Source organism: Oryzias latipes, chromosome 3 (genome assembly GCF_053564925.1).
Source record: "Oryzias latipes strain Hd-rR chromosome 3, Olatipes_Hd-rR_3.1".
Classification (NCBI taxonomy): domain Eukaryota; kingdom Metazoa; phylum Chordata; class Actinopteri; order Beloniformes; family Adrianichthyidae; genus Oryzias; species Oryzias latipes.
In genome coordinates, this window is record NC_136239.1 from 9,076,303 (window position 1) to 9,095,812 (window position 19,510).

Genomic DNA, 19,510 nt, shown 5'->3' on the forward strand with positions numbered 1-19,510 from the left:
TCTGAAGGTAGTGGCACTGGACTCTGTCCACAGGGGCTTCCGATTATCCTGCCGATGGTACACATCCAGTGCCGACGCATTCTTTGACTTTAAACTGTACCTCACCTGCATGTATGTATGATAGGTCTCAACATGTAATCTGTTTGACTTTTTGTCGACAATGTCATTGAGACCACTGAATGAGGACTCAATTTTGGGTCCTGTGAAAATGCTAAGAGCAGCCTTAACAACCTTAGGAGAGATATGGATACTGCCCTTTGTTCATCACCTGCCACCACCAGTGATCTAAACGAAATGCGTCTCCAACTGGGGGCAGGTCGTTAGTCACATTGTGATCCTTGAACATTCCAAATCAAATGGATTTATCACAGTAGGAAAGTTCAACTTAAGTCTCTGCATTGCTTTGCAAGCACTGTCATTCCCCAGAACACAGGGATCCTGAGCTGAGAGCCTGCGCAGTAAACTGTTGGCAATCGGAAATTTACTGAGGAGCATCTCTCCTGCAGACTGGTAAGCCTCTAATGCTTTATTCCTGAACTGTTAAGGAAAAGTAACTCTAGAAGATCCTGGCACACTGACAGGAAGCGTCGACAACATTTCCATGCCTGGACCAACTTTTTCCTCAATTTTTTTCGGTTTCAGATCCTACATAAATATCTTTTGTAGGTCTTATAATGGAGGTGTCATGCAGATCAAGCTTCTTCAGATCTGAGCTTTTCATTTTCTTCTTCTATGTTCTACAATCCTTTCCTTTCGGTCCTTTCCTTCAGATGTCGATCCTTTAACAGAAAGTTAATTAAGTTTGTAAATGTCATGATTGCCTAAAGGTTTTATGAAATAAACCAAGATCTACTTTAGTTCACTGATGGAGTATTTTGAAACATCTTAGGGTTAACTTATATTAACTGCCCAAAGGAAATAATATTAGCTGTCCTGAAAAAAACCCATAAAATTTACACTTATACTATACCTTTTAGCTTAAACTGCTGTTGTATTTCCTTAATGGCTTTCTTGGATCGGTCTGTGCATTTCTTCGTAGGCACCCTGTAATATGCAAATGTATGGATAAATGTTTTGTTCTACTGTGTTGGATCAACTTCTAAAGATCAAATTATACTAACCATGCTCATGCATTAATTAATTTCTCATGCTTCTCTGTTTACAGGCAATCAGTCTGTGTTAGTTCTAAAACTTGCATACTGAACCATTTTAGTTTGAGAGAGATACATTGTTTGGTTCATCATTGAAGAAAAAGTGACTAATAAATTTGTATGTATTCTCTTAGATCTATTCCTCAATATCTAGTTACTTTATATCTTTCCATGCCATCATTCCATCATGTTGCACTAACATTCCACTTATTCTGTAAATATTATATATATTAACCATCTTGAAATTAGTAACATAAAATTCATAAATTTAAAGTGATTCTGCATGTAATCATTCTTATGAATAGTAATTAAAATAATGAATTTTGGGTAACATAAATCCAGCAACAATGACATCAACAATTTTAACTATTGTAAAAATCTTATTAAGTTTATAATAACTTTTAATGGCAACAAGAATAGACAACAAATAATTTCAACAGTGACAATGTAAACACAAAAAACCATGATCATAATATTGCTCACCTGAAGGTCTTTGGACACAAAGGGATAAGACAAGACAGCGACAACAGGCATAAGGTCCACAATGACAGCACAGGTGTCAAACACACTGACAGCCACCTATGGGGCACTCTTTGTAGAGGTGTCCTGAAATGTGAGAGAAATCAAAATAAATGATCAAATAGGTGACAGATAATCAAATAAAGTATTTAATATGCCTGACACAAACCTTTCAGTATATATTTTTTTCAGATTCAGGACAAAGTCTAATAGAATAACTGATTAAGATTTAAAGAAGTCAAACTTATTCAAATCTTTGATCAAATTATTGTTCTATTTTTTATCTTTACCTGTAATGAGTATCCAAGATTGAGGAAATGTCTTGTGCATATTCTCGCACATCCGGGCCAAACTTGAATTCTGTGTACATATCATCACACAAGCGCTCCACTTCTCTCCCAAAGGGTGCACAAATTTTTTTAACAATGTTGTGCACATGATGACACACATTTCCATTGATGTCTAGAAGATGGGGTGCCAGGCTACGAAGCTGGGTTTCAAAAACTGATATTTTGTCTCTCATGTAGTTTGCTGAATCTGAGAGGCTTGATATCAAGTTTGAGAGAGGGATATTCTCTTCAGTGAACTTTTTGGTGACGACCTCAGTCACTATTTTGGCTGTGGCGCGTTTAATGGGAGCCGACAGGAGTGGCTCTGTGACAGACTCCCCTTTGGACTCATCAAATCAAATCAAATCAAATCAAACTTTATTTATAAAATAGCGCTTCTCATGCACTTTGTGCAGCTCGAAGCGCTTTAACACTAAAAACAGTAAACACACAACATTACAATAAAAACCCCAACCCACCCTTCACCCTTCCCACTTCCCTCCATTAAACCACATGACCCATGGCTCCCACGTACAATGAATTATGACTATGTAACTGTAAAATAAATAAATAAATAAATAAATAAATAAATAAATAAACAAACAAACAAACAAACAAACAAACAAACAAACAAACAAACAAACAAACAAACAATCAAACAAACAAGTATGGCTTGGCTCTGCTGTGAGGAAACAGTATCTGGGAATCCTTTCATACCAGGAGCCAGCCTGGCCAACGGAACATCGCCACAGTGCCCACCCAGACCGGGACAACACCGGGGTCCCCCTCACAGCCATAAAGCTGTAAAATTAGACCCCAGCCGCCCCAGCAAGGGCAACAACTGCAGCAACAACCGCTGATCAAGCCGGCAAGCCCTGGAGGAAAAGATCCCCTCAAGAAACACTGGGGCTAAAATCATAAGATGCTAAAATTAAAAACATAAAAAAGAAGAAGAAAAAAAAAAAAAAAAAAAAAAAAAAACATAAAATTGAGAATAAGATGCATAAAATTAAAATAAATACATAAAATAGCCTATACTAAAACTAATAGAATAAATTAGCAGTTAAAATCAACTAAAAGCTAAATTAAAAAGGTGAGTCTTGAGCCTCTTCTTAAAAACCTCTACAGTCTCTGCAGCCCTGAGGCTCTCCGGAAGGCCGTTCCACAGGCGAGGACCATAATGGCAGAACGAAGCCTCACCATAAGTTTTGGTCCTCACCTTGGGAACAACTAAGAGGCCAGCACTGGAAGACCTCAAGGTCCGCGAGGGATCATATTTTAAAAGAATATCATTTAAATAAGAAGGCCCAAGACCATAAAAACATTTATAAACCATTAAAAGAATTTTAAAATCAATCCTGAAACGCACAGGGAGCCAATGCAGCGATTTTAAAACCGGTGTAATGTGTTCCCGCCCTCTGGTTCTCGTCAGAACTCGTGCCGCTGAGTTCTGTAGAAGTTGTAAGTTTGAAAGAGACTTTTTGGGTAAACCAGAGAGCAGGGCATTACAATAATCTAAACGACTGAAAATAAAAGCATGCATTAGTACCTCTGTGCTGGCAAGAGAGAGGACTGCATTACGGACATGTACATAGACCTTTCATTGCTAAGGCTGTCATAAACATGGCATAATGGCGCAAAGCCATTTTCTTTGCGCGACAGAGCAAAAAATTGGTTGCATAAGCACTTCACCACCAAAAAGTGTTGTTTATCAGCACAAGGCTTGTTTTTCTCTGCTTCAGAATCCACTGGATTTACACTATTGGGTAGAGGAGTTACTGTAGTCTAAAGAATCTAAGCACTGGACCTTAAGCTCTGGTGTTAGAGGGTTAAAGCCTGTACATCTGATGTTTTAGAATTTTTTGATCCATATTTCCTGATCTAAATTCTGCAGCCTTCTGTTTATTTGAATGCCTTGAAACAAAGCGAGGTAGTCGATGAACAGCCCTCAATTCCTTTAAGTATTTGCTACATTTTGGATTTAAGTGAATGGAGATGTGACTGAAGGTCAAACCTTTCCAAGGAGTGTGTGCAGGTCAGGTTTTACTCCCAGAATAGTAGCAGCTCTGGTTCAGGAGCAATGCTAACAGCATACTTGATAGATGAGAGAGATTTACTTTCCATTAAGGTGGACAGACCTTACACCCCAGCGCTGTAGTTTGTATGTAAGCTGCAAGCAAAAGACAAAATGAGCTGAATAGGAAATGTTGGAAAAAAATAGACAGGAAATTCACAAGAAAAGCTATTCTGCTTCCAAATGATATGATTTTATTTGTTTTTTACTTTCACTCCTGCTGCGGCCATAAGCTGCAGAGATGCTGAGTTTCTGACTGCTCCTTTTGCAGCGGTGATTTGATCTGCTTTTATCAGCCTTCACTCTTGCTCTAGCGGATGTAAAAAAAAAAAGGCAAACATTGAATGACAGAGAAGAGTGAGGGCTTCAGGTTCATGTTTTTTAACCTGCAAAGAAAAAAATGAACTAATTCCAACTTGTGTTTACATCTTCAGATATTGATGAATGTGCAGAGGGCCTCATTGAATGCCACAACCATTCCAGCTGTGTCAACCTGCCCGGCTGGTACCACTGTGAATGCAGAAATGGTTTCCATGATAATGGCTCATACGAACCTGATGGGAGCTCCTGCATTGGTGAGAGTGATTTTTTTTTTGTATTTGATTTGATTTGATTTATTGATTTATTTCAAGCATTATTTCAAGAATTTACTCATTACAGAAATGTTAAAATGCTTGGTTTAAAAAGACAGAAAATAAAACAAAACCAAAAAGTCACTTAAATCACATTTTGCTTAATTAAATACAGTGATCATTAACTAAAGTCAAGTAGAGCTTGATTATTTGCTTGAAAAGGAGTGGGAAGAAGCGAATTTATATAATCCCACCCCTACTGTACTAAGGGTGGGATTTAAGCCAGACAGAACTGATCTGAATATCCTAGTTGAGGGAAAACTGTACTACATAACATACAGCAAAGGAAATATTCCTCCCTGCCATACGATGTATTTATCCAAATGCACCAAAACTGTTGTTGGTCAGTTGGGACACTACGGGCAATGCTAACAACAACAATGTGCAATATGACAATAATATTGTGGGCAATAAGGATCAGTCTGAGCAATAGTAACAATTACAATATGTCACAAAACAATACATCACAATACAGTGGTGGACAAAATTGTTGGTACCCCTCAGTTAAAGTAAGAAAGTCCACAATGCTCACTGAAATGACTTGAAACGTTCAAAAGTAACAATACATTAAAATTTATTGAATATTAAATAATCAAAATCAGCCATTACTTTTGAGTTGTTGATTAACAGAATTATTTAAAAAAACAAACTAATGAAATCGGGCTGGACAAAAATTATGGTACCTCCAAAAAAAACTAAGAACTAATTACCCAGGGGGTCATGATGAACTCAGGTATGTCCTTTAATTTACATCACAGCTGTTTTCAAACCCATAATCAGACAGTCTGCCTTTTTAAAGGGAGAACTCCTAGATCAAGGTACATCAGTGTCAGATCGCACCATTTGTTGTTGTTTGAGCCAGAGTGGACTTCATTGGAGATGACCAAGGAGGACACCACTGTTGAAAGGAAATCATAAAAAAGCGAGACTGAAATTTGCAAAAATGCATGGTGACAAGCCACAAAGCTTCTGGGAAAATGTCCTTTGAACAGATGAGACAAAACTGGAGCTTTTTGGTAAGGCACATAGCTCTATGTTTGTAGACTCAAAAATGAAGCATACAACGAAAAGATCACTGTCCCTACTGTGAAACATGGAGGAGGCTCAGTTCTGTTTTGGGGCTGCTTTGCTGCATCTGGCACAGGGTGTCTTGAAGTTGTGCAAGGTAAAATGAAATCTCAAGATTATCAAGGCATTCTGGATAAAAATATGCTGCCTATTGTCAGAAAGCTTGGTCTCAGTCGGAGGTCATGGGTCTTCCAACAGGACAACGATCCAAAACACAAAGCCAAAAACACCCAAGAATGGCTAAGAGAAAAGCGTTGGACTATTCTGACGTGGCCTCCTATGAGTCCAGTTCTGAATCCCATTGACACCAACTAAACAACAGAAAAGACACGTAATAAAAATATCTACAATAGTTAGTAAACAATGTTAGTAAACAATGACATTGATGACCAAAATAATGACCAACTCCATCGTGCTCTTTTCCTTTCAGTCCGACTCACAGGCTGTCCATGCACAGCTGAACCATCCTCTGCTACCAAATTTTGTTGCACTCTTGAAAGAGATGAGGAGGCTGTTTGGTAGACTTCAGGTGTTTATTTGTCCACCGACATGAAAAGGCAACTGCACTTTCTGTAGAGGGATGGAGGGAACGGTGTCTGCTTCCGTGTCCTCTTTGCGTGGTGATGAAGAAACGTAGAGCCACTTTCTCTTTTGTGCATAACAGGCACATTTATTCACATGAGAAAGACGTAGTACATACACACCGAACATTGCACATGCGCAGCTCTGCTGCAGAATCACCCGACATCACTGTGAACAGGTTACCGTAAAGCACCTTGTATGAACACACACATAAACACTGGTTCTAACTTTACCATAACACATTGAATAAGGGCGCACTTTAATCTTTACATCTTAACACCCCCACTCGAACTTAGCTCACTGTGTTAAATTTTGATTCTTTTATCTGTTTCACATTAACATATTAAACACCAAACAAATTCTGGGAAAACCTTTGTAATTTCAGCTTTGTTGCTGGCTTAGTCATCACATCGGCTCATTTTATCAGTTGGACAGTAGTTTAACAAAACTTTACCACTTGTCACGATCTCTCCGATGAAATGGTATTTAATGTCAATGTGCTTGCACCTCTGTCTGTTAACAGGGTTTTTAGCTAGAGCTATGGTGCCTTGATTGTCTTCAAACACTTCTGTCTTTGCATAGCTGCATCCATCTAGGTCAGTGAGTAACTGCTCTAAGTAAATGACCTCTTGTAAAGCTGCTGCAAGAGACATGTACTCTCCTTCACATGTTGAAAGTGCCACTGTGGGTTGTCTTTTTGTTTTCCAAGAGATGAGTGAGCTTTTCTCACTCAGACTCACACAGTACCCTGAAACATTGCGCCTATCCTTTTCATTAGAAGCCCAGTCAGCGTCACAGTAAACCCGGAGGCCTAAAATACCTGAAGAATTTTTGTTAAAGCACAACTCCTTTTCCTGAGTACCTTTAAGATACCTGAGAACATGTTTAACACTGTTCCAGTGTTCTTTTGTAGGATCCCCAAAATGTTGAGAGAGTCTGCTCACAATATGACCCAGGTTCGGCCAAGTACAAGTTGACAAGTAGATTAGACGTCCTACTGCTTCCCTGTACTTCCTTACGTCTGTCATTTTCTTTCCGTTGTCAGAATAGATCAGTTTCTGTTCACAAGGTGTCTCCCTTGGTTTGCAGTCTTCCATTCCAAATCTTTCTAAGATCTTATTTATGTATCTTTTCTGCGACATTTTGACTTGGTTTTCGTTTTGATGGAAATCAATACCCAAAAAGTGTTTCAATCTTCCCAAATACTTCATTTTAAATCTGTCAGTTAACATTTGCTTTACATCACTTAGAGCCAGTTGGCTGCTTCCAGCCAGAATAATATCATCAACCCAAATCACAAGGATCACTTTTTCATCCTCCCTTTTCATAGAATAGAGACAGTGATCTGCAGGATTCCGTTCAAAACCGTTTTCCGTCAAATACTTGTGTAGCAATAAGTTCCAGTTTCGACCTGATTGTTTTAGCCCGTAAAGTGACTTATGTAGCTTACACACCAGTTTTTGACCTGATTTCATTTTCTTCTCAAAACCTTCTGGTTGATCCACAAATATTTCACAGTCTATTGGAGCATGCAAATAGGCTGTCTTTACATCCATTTGGTGTAGGATTAAACCTTCCTGTGCTGCTTTTTGCATCACTATCCTTACACTTGTCATGTCTGCAGTGGGTGAAAAAGTCTCACTGAAATCTGTCCCTTCTTTTTGGTTATAGCCTTTAGCCACAAACCTTACTTTAAATTTATCACCTCCGTCAACGTCTGTTTTAACTGCGTAGACCCACCTTCCCCCCACTGCTTTCCTGCCTGCAGGTAACTTAGTGAGGGTGAAAGTCTTGTTGTCTTTCAGTGACTTCATTTCTTCCTCCATAGCAATCTTCCATTGCTCTGACTCTGCTGATGCTACTGCTTCCTGGTAGGTATTGGGGAGATCACATACTGCTCTGTAAAAGAAATCTACACACATTTGGAGATTGTCGTTACATTCAGTGTCATAGTCTTGGAGATAAGCCGGTTTCTTTTTGGTTCGAGTCGGATTCTTTCTTTGAGCTGTCTCCCGGGGTTTCCCCACAAAGGAATGCTCTGCCTCTACTGGGAGAGTTTCAAGAACCTCACAGTCAGTGTCAACATTTTTATCCATTTCTTTTTCCATTTCTGTTGGATCATCATCATTTGTTCCTCTAGGAAACATTCCATCAACACACTCCAAAAATGGCTCTGTTGTTTGTGTTTCTTTTTCACTTGTAGCCCTATTAATGAACTTTGCCAGTCTGTGCTTCTGAACTTTACTCTCATTCGGGTAGTAGACTAGGTAAGCTGGGCTATACTTGTCATATCCAACAAAAACTCCTTCATTACATCTTGATTCAAACTTCCCTTTATCTTGTTTGTAAGCCAAACATGTGGAGCCAAATTTATGCATGTTAGCAATATTTGGTTGTTTTCCTGTAAACATCTCTGTAACACCTGTTCCTGATGTAAGCTGCTGTCTGCATTGCGTAGTTCCAAAACTTATCTGGCAACCCGCTTTCCATCAGTAAACATCTGCTCATTTCCAAAAGAGTACGCCAGCCCCTTTCTGCTGTGCCATTTTGATGAGGTGAGTACGTTGCAGACCTCTCGTGTCTGATTCTGTTTTTGGTCATAAGGGTCTGAAAATCTTGACTTGTGAATTCAGTGCCATTGTCAGAACGAATGCACCTTATTTCACCGTATGGTGCTACATCAGCTATAAACTTTTCAGTTGCACAAACTGCATCACTTTTACCTTTAAGAAAGTATACAAAAATGGTACCCGGGTAGTCATCAGTAAAAGACTGTGCGTATCTGTACCCATCTAAACTAGTTTGCATAGGACCAGCTAGATCTGTATGTACAAGTTGTAGTGGTTTTTCAGCCTTTACATCTGGTTCCCGGTTTATCATTTGAGTGGTTTTACCTTCTGTACACACTCTGCATGGGTTCACCTGTTTATGCACAACCCCTTTTACTTCCATTCCTTTCACCACACCTTGTAACTTTCTTATGTCATCAAAATTGCAATGACCCATGATTTCATGCCAACCTTGAATATCATGAATAGCTTTACATTTGTCATTGTCATCTTCAATAGTGGGTAAATAGTACAGTTTTTCATTTTCATGAATATCAAACCTGCATCTGCTCTTCGTTATCAGGTGGCTTTCTCCTTTCTTGAATGTGATGGTTGTCCCCTCACTTGCTGCTCTTGCCACTGAGAAGATGTCATGGGGGTACGTTGGCATGAAGAGGGCATCTCTCAGATATGCCCGGTGCTGCTGTCCAGTGCAGTCTACCAGGTGTATCAACGCTGTTCCTCTGCGTTGCGCTGTCCCGTTGACCTTCGTCCCGTCAGCTAACTCCACTGTGTGCCTCTCTGGATTGAAGGACTCATTAAAGTCGATGAATTTCCTGATGTCATTCACGATGTGGGATGTGGCGCCTGCGTCGACCATGATGCCCTTCATCTTCACTTTGCTTGCTGGTGTCTCTGCTTTGGCCTTGAAGAAGTGGTCTGTGCTTCCACTCACGTCCTCCGTCACCTTCCAGACGTCGTCTTGTCTCCCCTTTTTCTTACATATTGTCTCTTTATGTGTGTTACTTTTGCAAAAGTTGCACCACACCTTTTGTTGGCATCTTCTTGCAATGTGTCCTCTTTTTCCACATTTGTAGCATGTCACTTCAGCCTCTTCTTCTTTTCTGTGGTAAGTGCGTGCTTTATTTTTCGTCTGTTCTTGTTTCGCGTAGGTTTTCATCATGTTATCTGTTGATTCTGCCTTGCTCATTTTTTCTGCCTCTTCATAGACTCTTAACCTCCTCTTGAAGTCTGTGAAAGTTACTTTATCTTCATTCTGAGTTATGTGTACGGCGAGTGGTTTAAATGAGTCGGGGAGTCAACCTAGGATCATGGCGATGAGCAGTCCGTCACTCATATTCTCCCCGGCATCACGTAGAGCTGTGATCGTGTTTTCCGCCCTTATCATGTAATCTGTCACGCACTCATTTTCGGCCATCTTCAACCTCGCTAGCGCTGTGTAGAGGTTTATGATTCTGGGTTTACTCTTCCCCGAGTAGTGGTCTCTCAGAATCTTCAGAGCTTCTCTGCCTCTGTCCGCGGCTTCATGTCTGATGAGTGACAAGCTCTTATCGTCGATTAGCCGTATTAACTCCGCATAGCAGTCGATATTCTTGCTTTGATCATTAGCTAGTTGCTCTTCAGTCACAGGTTCATTAAGGATGGTTTCCTTAAGCCTCAAGCTGTGTAAATGTCCGAGAAAACGTGTTTCCCACAGTTCGTATCTTTCCTCTGAACCGTCAAATACTAGCTGGGCTGTTTGAAGGCTTGCTAGTCTGTTAGCCATGTTGTTAGTTTTTCACGCCTTTTTCGTGTGTCGCTCCGTCAGCTCTTTTCTTTAGCAAACTTCTCTTTAGCTCTTTCTTTCATTTCTCCAAATTTCACCTTTCTTAACGGCAGCTTGAATACTTAGCAAGTCCGTTAGACGTTTAAAGAATCCGCTTGATACTCAGCGTTCATTCATTCCTCCGTACGTACCGGTGAAAATGTCCGCCTGGGCCCATAACCTGTAGAGGGATGGAGGGAACGGTGTCTGCTCTCTTTGTCCTCTTTGCGTGGTGATGAAGAAACGTAGAGCCACTTTCTCTTTTGTGCATAACAGGCACATTTATTCACATGAGAAAGACGTAGTACATGCTCCTCGGATCATGGAGTCTGTCATACACACCGAACATTGCACATGCGCAGCTCTGCTGCAGAATCACCCGACATCACTGTGAACAGGTTACCGTAAAGAACACACACATAAACACTGGTTCTAACTTTACCATAACACATTGAATAAGGGCGCACTTTAATCTTTACATCTTAACACTTTCCTTCCTCATTTTAGTTCATAAACCACGAACTCTGTTAACGTGCTGGTCTCTCTCAGAATCTCTCTTTTCCTCTCAGCATTTTTCAAGCACCACGTGGTGGCGTCTTAACCCTTGTGCTATCTCAGATGACCCCAACCTTACCCCAACCCGCTTTCTTATTTCATATCATTACGCACACAAAAAAACCCAACTTATTTTAATTTATCAATATCTAAATCAAAATTCTTTGCATTTTATGTTTCGACCTTAATGAAAGAGAGTGACTTATTGTCCACTTAAACCAGTGGTTATCTGTATATAAAATATCTATCCACACCTTTAAAGAGCATGATCTCTTTGCCATGACAAATAGTTCTCTTTTCAATGACACCAGGTGCAAGCTGATACAGTGCCTTACGTATTCGGCCCCCTTGAACTTTTCAACCTTTTGCCCCATTTCAGGCTGCAAACATAAAGATATAAAACTGTATTTTTTTGAGAAGAATCAACAAGTGGGACACAATCATGAAGTGGAACAAAATTTATAGGATATTTCTAACTTTTTTAATAAATAAAAAACTGAAAAATTGGGCATGCAAAATTATTCAGCCCCTTTACTTTGAGTGCAGCAAACTCTCTCCAGATGTTCAGTGAGGATCTCTGAATGATCCAGTGTTGACTCAAATGACTAATAATGATAAATAGAATCCACCTTTATGTAATCAAGTCTCAGCATAAATGCACCTGCTCTGTGATAGTCTCAGAGGTCCATTTAAAGTGCAGAAAGCATCATGAAGAACAAGGAACAAACCCTTGGCAGGGCCGATATATTGTTCTGGAGAAAATTTCCCATGCTTTAAACATCCCAATGAGCACTGTGCAAGCGATAATATTACAATGGAAGGATTATCAGACTACTGCAAATCTACAAAGACCCGGCTGTCCATCTAAACTATCAGCTCAAACAAGTAGAAGACTGATCAGAGATGCACCCAAGAAGCCCATGATCACTCTCGATGCAAAGATCTACAGCTGTGGTGGGAGAGTCTGTCTATAGGACAACAATCTGCAAAAATCTGGCCTTTATGGAAGAGTGGCAAGAAGAAAGCCATTTCTTAAATATATCCATAAAAAGTGTTGTTTAAGGTTTGACACAAGCAACCTGGGAGACACACCAAACAAGTGGAAGAAGGTGCTCTGGTCAAATGAAAGCAAAATCAAACTTTTTGGCAACAATGCAAAAGGTTATGTTTAGCGTGAAAGCAACACAGCTCATCACCCAGGACACACCATCCCCATTGTCAAACATGGTGATTGGGCCTGGTTTTCTTCAGCAGGGACAGGGAGGATGATTAAAATTGATGGGAAGATGGATGGAACCAAATACAGGACCATTCTGGAAGAAAACCTGATTGACTCTGCAAAAGACCTGAGACTGGGACGGAGATTTGTCTTCCAACAAGACAATGATCAAAAGCATAAAACAAAGGCACTCTCCCTCCTTCCTTTTACATTCCATCATCCATTTAAGAAGAACATAAACACTCAATTGAGCACAGGTGTTAGCTCACCTTTGCACAAATAGTTTGCATAATTGAATGAAATGTTTCATACTAGTAGGTTTGAAGGCATAGGTATGCATGTGGGAATATTATTTGTTTTGTGTACATGTTGACAGGTGAACGTTTTTGGAGCCAACAGGTATGTTTGTGGCATCTGGGTGTGTGTGTGTGGACAGGCCCCGCCTTATAGACTTGTAGTACATCTGAATCTCATGAGTATAACCATCCAGAAACTTGTTGCTTAGGACTTAGGCCCCTTTGTGGCTAGATAGTTGGGTAGTAGCGTGAAGGGTCTTGCAGAAATTACGTATATCCTAGAAAATGACACTGTTTTTCGTTTTTTGGCTAAACAGCAAAATTATAATTAAAAACCACTTGGAACAGTTTAAAACAGATCAAAAACTGATTGCAGTGGGACTTTAAAGGGGCTACACCATGCAAAATCTTTTTTTTTTTTTAGCTTTTAAGTGTATTATAAAGTTCATTCCTTACCATAAACAACTACAAAGCAGTATTTTGATCTGTTCACCAGCACCAGCCCTTCCCAATCCATGAAAACGAGTGAGCTCTAACGAGCTGACGTAGTAAAGTGAGAACAGCCCCTTCCAGGAAGAGTCTTGACTCACAGCATCACCCCCAATCTAACACAAAAACCTACTTTTTCTCAGGAGCAAGTGGTGATCAGCTAAAAGATTTTGTAAAGCTCCAAAATATCATCATCCATCGTTGCAAAAGTTTGGATGTTGTTTGATTTGTGGATAAAACACAGACACACTTGCAGATGGGGGCTTCAGGTTGACGTCATGAAATGAGCGGCACCTACAAGGAGTAAAAGGCAGGGCCTCAGAGATCCAGTCGTTTTAATTCCGGGTTGGAAAACAACTCAGGAAAATAACTAATATTTAATTAAAAATTGTTTTTAGTGTGGCAAAGATAATATTATCATATACATGGATAGTTTTAACCCTTATGCTATCCTAGGCACTTTAACGTCGGGAGTTGGGTCATCTAGACCCACTAGACAGTGCGCTGAACCTTTTTTCTTCAATGATTTGTGATCTTCACTGGTGTCCATGGATTACATGAAATCTTCCACCTTTATCCACCTTTGTCATGGTAGGGAGAACACGTCAATGTAAGGGTGGGGTCATCTAAGATAGCACAAGGGTTAATATCAAAGGCTTAAGAATATCATGGCAAAGGCCTTGTAAAGGAAAGACCTCATAATGGAATGGGAAGTTTAGGAAAAAGGAGATCAATCAAGTGAGATGGATATTTTAGAGGGTTTAATGCATCAATACAATGATTTTGGCACTTCTATCCTTGTTCTCCACTGTTTTCCAGATTTAAAGACACAGTGTTATAACATTTTAACAACAAAGTTCATATAACTTTTGAAATTAGTCTTTTCTTAGATTTTTGTCTTTCTTTCTGTTCATTCAATCTCAAAGACAAATACATAAATAACATAGGGTCACAATATACTAAATCAGGGGTGTCAAACATATGGCCCGCGGGCCGTATCCGGCCCACCAGTTGGTTTAGTCCGGCCCACACATGAAGAGTAAAAATCATAAGGATGTTTAAAAAAAGAAAGCAAGTTTCTAGTCCATTCCTGTGGTGAGTTAGGATTTTTTTAAAGAAATAACCGAAATGTGCCATTCTGCCACTAGGGGGAGCAAAGGAAAAGCTTAACAGGTGAAACAACATAACTCTGCATGTGCCAAAAACCAAACTTAACAGCTCTGTGTCTGGGTAGGCAGTAGTTTGGTTCTTTTGTGAATAAAGTAATCCAAAAGCGAAAAAAAAAGGGGGATGAAGTACTAAAACTGAATGAATATTTATTTGTTTTGTAAGTGACCATGGTATAAGCACTTCACGGAAGCATCAGGCTTTTACAGTTTGGGTTAATTTTTGATAATGCTTGATAATTTTTGATAATTACTTTTGTTGTCATTCAGATCTACCAACGCCTGCTTTATCCATATAAAACCACTAAATATTAAACCATAGTGTCTGCTAGTTGTGATGGCTTTCCTAAATTTTAATAGATCAGAACTCAGCTCTTGGACTGCTTCTCTTTCAGCTTTTATTGCTGGAATTGGTTTATGCCTGTTTCAAGCAATTAAAACAAACAACAAGAAAAATGTAGGTCTATTGGAGTAATATTTGATCATTTAAATTCACAGTTCCATTTTATGAAGTTGCAAAAATCATTTTATTCAAAGGTTAATGGCATTAGCTCATTAAAATAGAAATAAGTTCTGTTTAAATAGCTGTTGAAATGGTTTTATGGATATTTCTATAAATTCACAAAAAAATATATTTCAGTCAAATTGGTGTGTAATTCATCAATTTAGTTTATCTCAACTGATGAAAAATAGACAGTGTGCAAAAAAGCAAGAGCTATAACAACTTAGAAAATCTATTTTTTCTTTCCATACTAACTGTTAGCTTCCTTTTGGTGCAGTTGAACATTTTCAAAGTTAAAAACTTAAAATAAGAACTATTTTGGTATGTGTTTCTATACAGAAAAAGCTCCTCTGGAAAAAAAGCCTATTCCATCACTAACTCTAACATCACTTAATAGTCAGAGATGTCTTTCTACTTTACATAGATCTCTTTAAGGCAGGGGTGTCAAACATACGGCCCGCGGGCCGTATCCGGCCCACCAGGTGGTTTAGTCCGGCCCACACATGAAGAGTAAAAATCATAAGGATGTTTAAAAAAGAAAGCAAGTTTCTAGTCCATTCCTGAGGCGAGTTATGATTTTTTTTAAAGAAATAACCGAAATGTGCAATTCTGCCACTAGGGGAGCAAAAGAAAAGCTTAACAGGTGAAACAACATGACTGCATGTGCCAAAAACGAAACTTCACAGCTTTGTGTCTGGGTAGGCTGTAGTTTGGTTCCCTGTGAGCTTCATCACTGAAGGATGATCAGTAGTGACACCCTAATGACCAAAATGTTGTCAAAAAGAAAAAACAGGTTGAAGTGAAGTCCTGAGCTTTCCAGGAAAATGGAAAGCGTTTTATTTGTTCACAGAGCTGAATGCAAACCTGCAAGCTTGGTATATCATCAACAGGTTCTCCACGAATATAACATTCAGCACCACTATGAGACTCTCCACAAAGAAAAGTTTCACCATTTGCAGTTAAGAAAAAAAAAGATTTAGCAACTATTAGCTGGACCGATAAATAACCATCTGGATTTACTGCAGCCGTGACGTCAGTGATGGAGCAGTGAAAGCTAGCTACCTTATTGCAAACAAATTGGAGCAAACATCCAATTCATTTTCTGATGGTGAACTTATTGAAAAATGCTGAAGGCTACAGAAGTTTTGTTCCCAAAAAGCAGTTGACCTTAAACATGAGTCTGTCAAGAATTACGATCAGATCCAACATCTCTGAGGAAACATGGGCAGCCATATGAAGGAATCCAGTCATTTATTGTATTTTCAGTCACTATTGATGAAAGCACCAACATTACAGATATGTACAGCTGAGCATATTTATTAAAGGTGTTGAAAAGACCGTCACATTGGAGTTTCTGGAGTTGATGGACACAACAACAACTGATGACATAGTCAGCTCTCTAGTTACTGTGCTGGACAATGTTGGAGTGAACTGGTCATATTAAGTAATTTTGGTCACTGATGGCGCTCCATCAAAGGTCAGGAAGAAGGCAGGTGTTGCCACAAAATTCAGGCAGAAACCAGGAAAAGATTCTTATAATAATGAATGATAATAATAATGGACATTTCATTGTGTTTTGCACACTTGAATGACAGTAAATGTGTTTTACACAGGATTTGAATCCTGATATCTATAGACGGGTAAAGTTTCAGGACAGAAAGGAGGTTAACTACAAACTCTTATGTTAATAAATGTTATCAAGTTTAATTTAGTGTAATTTTTTCATCGTTTGGACGTTTACATTTTAGGAAGATGTTTTCATTTTTTTCTGGATTTATTATCAGGATTGCTTCAGTGTCAGATTTAAAATATTCAGTCTGTATAAAATTGAACAAACCAATATTTTTAAAGTGAAATTAATTTTATTTAAGATCCATTGGCCTCTGTGAATGAATGTGTAATAAGAAATGATAAGGCTACCATGTTGGTTGAGGCATGTTTTCCAATTAGGTAAAAAAAACAAAAATAAAGCTTTATTTTGCCTTTACGCTACTGGTCCGGCCCACTTGAGATCAGATGGGTTGAATGTGGCCCCCGAAACAAAATGAGTTTGACACCCCGGTACTAAATTATATCAATCTTATTTTTTTCTGTGCTAATAAAAACAAAAATTTAAATGGCTGTGCTTGTATAATAAAACTTGAGTGCATTCTAACTTAATTTAAATAAACAAAACAAAGACCTTTTTTTAACAGATGGACAATAAGGTTTTTTTTGCAAAAAAAAATGAAATAAGACACTTTAGAATCGGATCAGCTGGAAGCGTTTGATTTTGGCATGTAGGAGTTAGCGATTTCTTTATTTGCGCCTCTCACTGTCACACCTCCTTACTTCTCAGTAGGACTGTGGACTTCACGCAGGAAGTGTCTGGACATCAGGGTCCTGCCTGTCTGATGTGGACATCTCCGTTCGGCATCTTGTGGTGCAATGAGCAGCTCTGGCTATTTCACGAGTTGTTTTGTTGCACTCTGAATCTTGTGGAAATGAAAGCAGAGCCGCTGCATACATAAGCCCATCTGCTTTATGACTCTGGAAGAAAGCTTCATGTGCTCATCTCAGACTATGTTTATTATAGATCATGCTTTAGGGGCCACAGGTGCATTTAATAAACAGATAGTGAAGAAAGATGGGGATAATACAACATAAATTCTCCGCATGTCCCTGCAAGACAGGCTTTGTTCATCATTTTCTCTGTTTCTGTGACCTTTCCATATGGCCCGCCTGCAGACACATCAAGAAATATGGCTTAAATACTCAAATACTGTGCTTTTGATGGCTTCTAATTACAAACATCTGTCAGAAGGATTTAGCTGTTTTGTGTGTATGACTACACGTTGTAATGTACTAACACACGATTAGTGCTTCCATGTGTGACAAAAAATTTGGTTGTGAGTGAAAGTTTTACATATGGTTTCCTCTGCTCTGCTGACTTCTCCAAAGGGCTTTTGTGTTTGATTCGAACTCTGCTTTTCACAGCCTGAGTGTAACACACTTCCTCAGTCTGTGAGCTGCAGCTTCTGGCATGAAGAGCATTAATCCTTCATGAGCAGAAGTACAGTGTGTTTGACTGGCTGATGGGAATTTCATTTAACATATGCAAATAGTCTGTCAAGGGGCACAATACATTTTTGGTCAAGCTATTTTCCATTTGAAGAACTGATAGTGCGACCAATTAGACTGCATATTCTGCAGCGTAAAGGAGTATTGTTGCTGCTGGGGTGTCAAACCCTGCCAAGCTTAATGTCAACCAAGATACCTCCTGGAGACCACTTACCACTGCTTAAAAAAAAAATAGAAAAAAAAAATTCTGTCTTGTGGTGCTTACTGTAAACTAGAGGAATCCAAACTGTTTATGAAATGTAAAACTTTTAAAATTTTCCCCTTTTTCCTATGATGCAATGTTGCTTAAAGTTCATTATTTTACCTTTTAAATACTGATCAGACCACAATACATCTCCCATTATTCATTGGGTTAATGAGACAAAATATACAAAATGTAAAACTTTTGAAACTTTCCCCTTTTTCCTATGATGAAATGTTGCTTAAAGTTAATTATTTTACCTTTTAAATACTGATCAGACCACAATACGGCTCCCATTTTTCATTGGGTTAATTAATGAGACGGCATCTCTGCGCTACTGTTAACTCTCATGAAGCACAACAAACATTGAACAGTATGTCGTAAAAGTTTAAAATTTTCTTGATGACATAGAAATAAAATATTTTTGTCAATTGAGTGTATGGCGGCCATCTTTGAAAATGGCTACAATTTTGGATTGTTCTGGTGTCAGATGTTTTCTAAAAAGGGGATCCTAATATATATCCATGCCAAATTTGGTGCTTGTATCATGAAATGGACAATTTGTCTAAATTATCAATCCTAAACATATCTGCATATGTGAAAGAATTTTTGGAGGTTTACTGGAAAGAAATGTATACTAAAGCTGCGGTGACATGCCACCGCGAGGTGGGGAGCCACACTGCAGAGGGTGGCAGTTCAGTGACACTCAATTGGGCAGAGATGACGCCATTGCAAATTGGGTGACAGGCGGTCAAAGCCGAATCGCCGGCCGGCAGCAGCTCTGACTAGAGGATGTGTAAATATCTTCTGATGGCAACTGTCCATATCAAGTGTTACCAGCTGCCATCCACCCTGTGGCCCGAGGCAAATTTGCATGCTTGCGCAATGGCGCACTGCTAGAACATTCTTAGCACACAGCAAAATATGTGCAGAGCACAAAATAAAATTACCCAGTACTTACATTTACATAAAAAATGAAGTTACAAACTGAAATTCATTGGATATGTGGCATTCACGAATCAACCGAAAGGATCATTAAAATGAACGACGGGAATGCACACACGGTCAGTTGGAAACCGTTCTTTATTATGGCCTGCAGCAGTCACAGACTGCAAGGACCATATTGTAACTGCTACGAAGGTCGAACACTCAAAAAGGTTTAAAACGACTAAAAAAACTCAAAACGCCAACGAACCAGGTTAAAGGTCGCCCAAAGCACAAAACAGCATGACAATTGTGTAATGCAACCAAAA

The 19,510-nt window shown here is 39.1% G+C and overlaps 1 protein-coding gene across 7 annotated transcripts in view; it reads left to right on the forward strand.

Annotated features, from left to right (window-relative positions):
* LOC101158260 (protein kinase C-binding protein NELL1) overlaps positions 1–19,510 on the forward strand; it is a 603,730-nt gene that overhangs the window by 512,083 nt on the left and 72,137 nt on the right. For all 7 annotated transcript variants that reach the window (XM_023952325.2, XM_078944996.1, XM_078944997.1 and 4 more), the window contains exon 16: positions 4,508–4,648. In XM_023952325.2, coding sequence (XP_023808093.1) covers positions 4,508–4,648 — 141 coding nt within the window. The remainder of the gene's footprint in view (positions 1–4,507; positions 4,649–19,510) is intronic.